A 3,587-nucleotide genomic window follows, 5' to 3' on the forward strand; every position below is an offset into this window, starting at 1 on the left:
CCATGCTGGACTGTAACATCTTCCCTGGCCTGGGACGGGACTACCTGGAGACGGAGGTCAATCTGTTCCTGCTGCCCCTGCAGGAGAACGAGGGGGAGGATGCCCTGACCAAAGCAGGTCAGACCAAGCACCTGGTGCCCCTCCCTGCCATACCTTAAGAGTCCCTGCAAGATCTCAGTCTTTGTGAAATCTTATAGTCTGTGACTAAAAACTCGACACATATGTCTTTAGATGTGAGAGGGTGTCAAATACATAGGCTTTTCAAAGTCTTCTAGTGTATGGTATGTACATGGGTGTAGAAATGAACGATTCATGTAAAGATATCTGAAAAAAATATCTGTGTAGTTTATTGGTAATAAACACAATGAATGTTTACCATTTTCACCCATCAATATCAGTGCTTGCTCTCCTCCACTCCACACACGTGTGTGTGTGTGTGTGTGTGTGTGTGTGTGTGTGTGTGTGTGTGTATATATAGGGACTGGGGTGACCCCCCTCTTCTCCTTACTCCCGGGGTACAGAGGACACCCCACCTTCTCCTCGTTGGTCTCCAAGCTCCGCAGCCAAACTCTGGCCATGTCCCGCTGTCAGCTGTCTCACACCATCCTCACTGAGAAGAACTGGTAAGAGACACACAGAGAAACTCACCTCCTTCACCATACATTCATGCACTGTTTACACACCTTACTCACTGCCCCTGGTCTAGACCTGGATCTATGCTGTAGTCTGTCGGTTGTTGTTGTTGTGCATGGTGCAGACAGGGTTGCTCAAAAATAAAAATGAAAAAATGACAAAAACACAGACAAAAAGAGCATGTATAAATAACAAAAAAACACTGGTGCTTCTACAACTCACTGCCTCCAGCATGCTGCCATCTTGGAGAAGGCCTACTACCCCAACAGGTCCTTTATCTAGTGTATCTGTCTAATGTAAACTAATCTTATCAGTCCACCCCCGAACCGCCATACACGCAGAGGGGCAAGGCTCACCTGTTATTAATTGTACACCACTGCAGAACATTACCTAGTATTTTTGTCAGTTTGGGTTTCTACCTCAGTAATAAGATCTTTTGTTCTACACTTCACCACCTCACTGAAACCCAAATTTCATGCCTGTGAGCTAGCCTCCTGAGACCATCCTGATCTTGCGAGTTCACTTTCACACAGATCTCCACAGATCAGTCTGGACTTCCAGCTATCCCAAACTGTTTCTCTCCGATTACCTTGTGACCGGGCCAATCAGGGACTGTGTTCTGACTGCTGATCTGCCCCCCCATCCAGTAGAACGTAGCCCCTGATTGGTTCCCGTAGTTGATGTGTGAAAATGAAATAGAGGCCGCAGGCAAAACAGTCTCCCCTAGCAACGAGCAGTAACGTTAGTAGAATAAACACAAACATAAGAGCAGTATTGCAGAAATAGACTCAATAACAACAATTAAGCATGAAAAAGAGTATACACTAGTTTGAGAGTATAGAGTATACACTAGTTTGAGAGTATAGAGTATACACACAGTTTCTTGGTGGACTACAGCACACAATCGGCACAGTCCGTTCTTCCGACTGGATTTGGCAAACATTTTGTGACGCTGATTGGCTGAAAGACTTAGTCTGTAAAGGCAAGTACTCCTGCCCGCATAGGCGATTTTACCCTCTGAGAGTAGGGGGGGGCAACATTTTGACGTGAGAAAAAAACAAAACAGTTCTGCCGTCCCGTCCCATCTATTTAGAAAGAATGCCAGTTGTGAACAGTATTCTAATAAGAAATCCGTATGACAATTCAATTATGACCGAGCACTAGGCCATACCCAACACCACAACATCAAACTGCAACTGCCTGCTGGTGCTAGCTTCCTTGCCGATGGTGATGTTGCTAGTGCTAGTGCTACCTTCGATAGCCTCTGGAGCACTTCTGCATTCGATTGCACCTGCTGCGGTGTCATTTCGAGTGGTAGCTACTTCATTAGCATTGCCAGTTTTATTTTATTTTTTATGAAGAAGTGGTCAATTGTTTTATAGCTCTTTTCGCCATTGTGAGCAGGTTGGCTAGTTGTAGCTTGTTGAGCACTGAGCAGTACAGTCATCTCATTTTTTTGCGGTAACTTATCAAACTGGAAATAGTTGAGGTCGACGGACGAGTTGTGCCATTGGTGGATTATATATATATTTTTAAAGGTAACTTAGTTTAAGTAATAAATACACTTTTAAAATGAATGATGACCTAACACAAACTGGTACAAACCACAATTATGTATTTAATAATTGTGTTAATTAGTAAAAAAAAAAAATAATATATATATCAGGGGGGGCCCTTGCCCCCCCTATAAAATCGCCCATGCCTGCCCGCTTAAAATCGTTCTAGATCGGTGGAGGCCAGACTGCTCTGCAGAGAGAAACCGAAAGTGAGTTCGCTAGATCGGTCTAACAAGGTCGCCTGTGGACTGCGCTGAGTGTGTTGAACTGACGTGGCGGTCGGTCGGTCGTTGCAGGTTTCATTATGCCGCCCGCATCTGGGACGGGGTGAAGAAGTCCTCGGCCCTCTCCGAGTACAGCCGCCTGCTCTCCTAGCGTCGCTGTCGGACAGATGGAATTTAAGTACACAACAGTAACAGAAGCCCCTCCCCCCATCCTACAACGGGGCGTACACAAAGGTGGAACTGGGGAGGTCAGGGTGAATGTATTCTAAGATCAACATCATTGTGTGTGTGTTTGGAAGGGTTTCCAATATCGGCTAGTGGTCAATGAACCATTTACAATGCGTCTGTTTTCATGGGAGCAGTCTTTGGTTTACAGAAGAGGAGGCAGGATTGACAACAGTTCTGTTTCTTAGAAAATCGGTCTTTCCTGACAACCATATTTTTTGAAAATTGATTTTCTTTCAGCGCTTGGCCTAGAGTGTAATTCATCATCATGTTAGCCATATTATTTAATATTTGTCATGACCCCAACCCTCAATTTCGAACCGGACTGCGTGCTGGGAATATAATATTGTACTGACTGTATGTCTCTAGCTGTAGGCTGGCCTACATTTGGGAGGATATCTGTGACACATCATCAAACATCTCAGACTGAATGAAAAAATCTTCTTTATTCACTATGTATATATTGTGAATACAGTTGCTTGTCATTTTTCAAAATAAAAGTTTTTGAACTTGGAATGGTGTCATGGTTCCTGTCAAAATGGTGTTATATTGTTCCTGCTGAATTCTTTTTGCAATTCCTCAACTTACGGAAGGTGCAGATACCCCAATGTTGGATTGTGTTTTGTGAACCTTTGTTCACACTTAATTTCATGCTGTTCCAGCTCCGGAGAAAGGTCTGGCTGCACCCGATTTATTATTATTATTATTATTATTATGAGATATTGTATGACTCACCCTGAGGCAGGATGTGTGCTGTGATCCTAGCCTCCCTGCAACGTTTCAAGTAGGCTACTGATATTGTACGGGACTGACATGGTATATTGACTAGCCGCAGCCATGCTTTTTTGTGCATGGCTGTAAGCCAACGCACCATAGGTGCGTGACTAAGCCAGCGCACCATGGAGAGCAAATGTCGGGTTGTCCCTTTCTCCCTTCCCTTGTTGACCTG

The 3,587-nt window shown here is 44.4% G+C and overlaps 1 protein-coding gene across 1 annotated transcript in view; it reads left to right on the forward strand.

The window, feature by feature from the left end:
- Positions 1-3,057, forward strand: part of smg9 (SMG9 nonsense mediated mRNA decay factor) — an 8,583-nt gene extending 5,526 nt beyond the window's left edge. The window contains exons 12-14 of the mRNA XM_084442249.1: positions 1-117; positions 479-623; positions 2,486-3,057. The exon at positions 1-117 is cut by the window's left edge and continues 9 nt beyond it. Coding sequence (XP_084298375.1) covers positions 1-117; positions 479-623; positions 2,486-2,564 — 341 coding nt within the window. The 3' untranslated portion in view covers positions 2,565-3,057. The remainder of the gene's footprint in view (positions 118-478; positions 624-2,485) is intronic.
- The last annotated feature ends 530 nt before the right edge of the window (positions 3,058-3,587 follow it).

Source organism: Borostomias antarcticus (genome assembly GCF_949987555.1).
Source record: "Borostomias antarcticus genome assembly, chromosome: 8".
NCBI classification, from domain to species: domain Eukaryota; kingdom Metazoa; phylum Chordata; class Actinopteri; order Stomiiformes; family Stomiidae; genus Borostomias; species Borostomias antarcticus.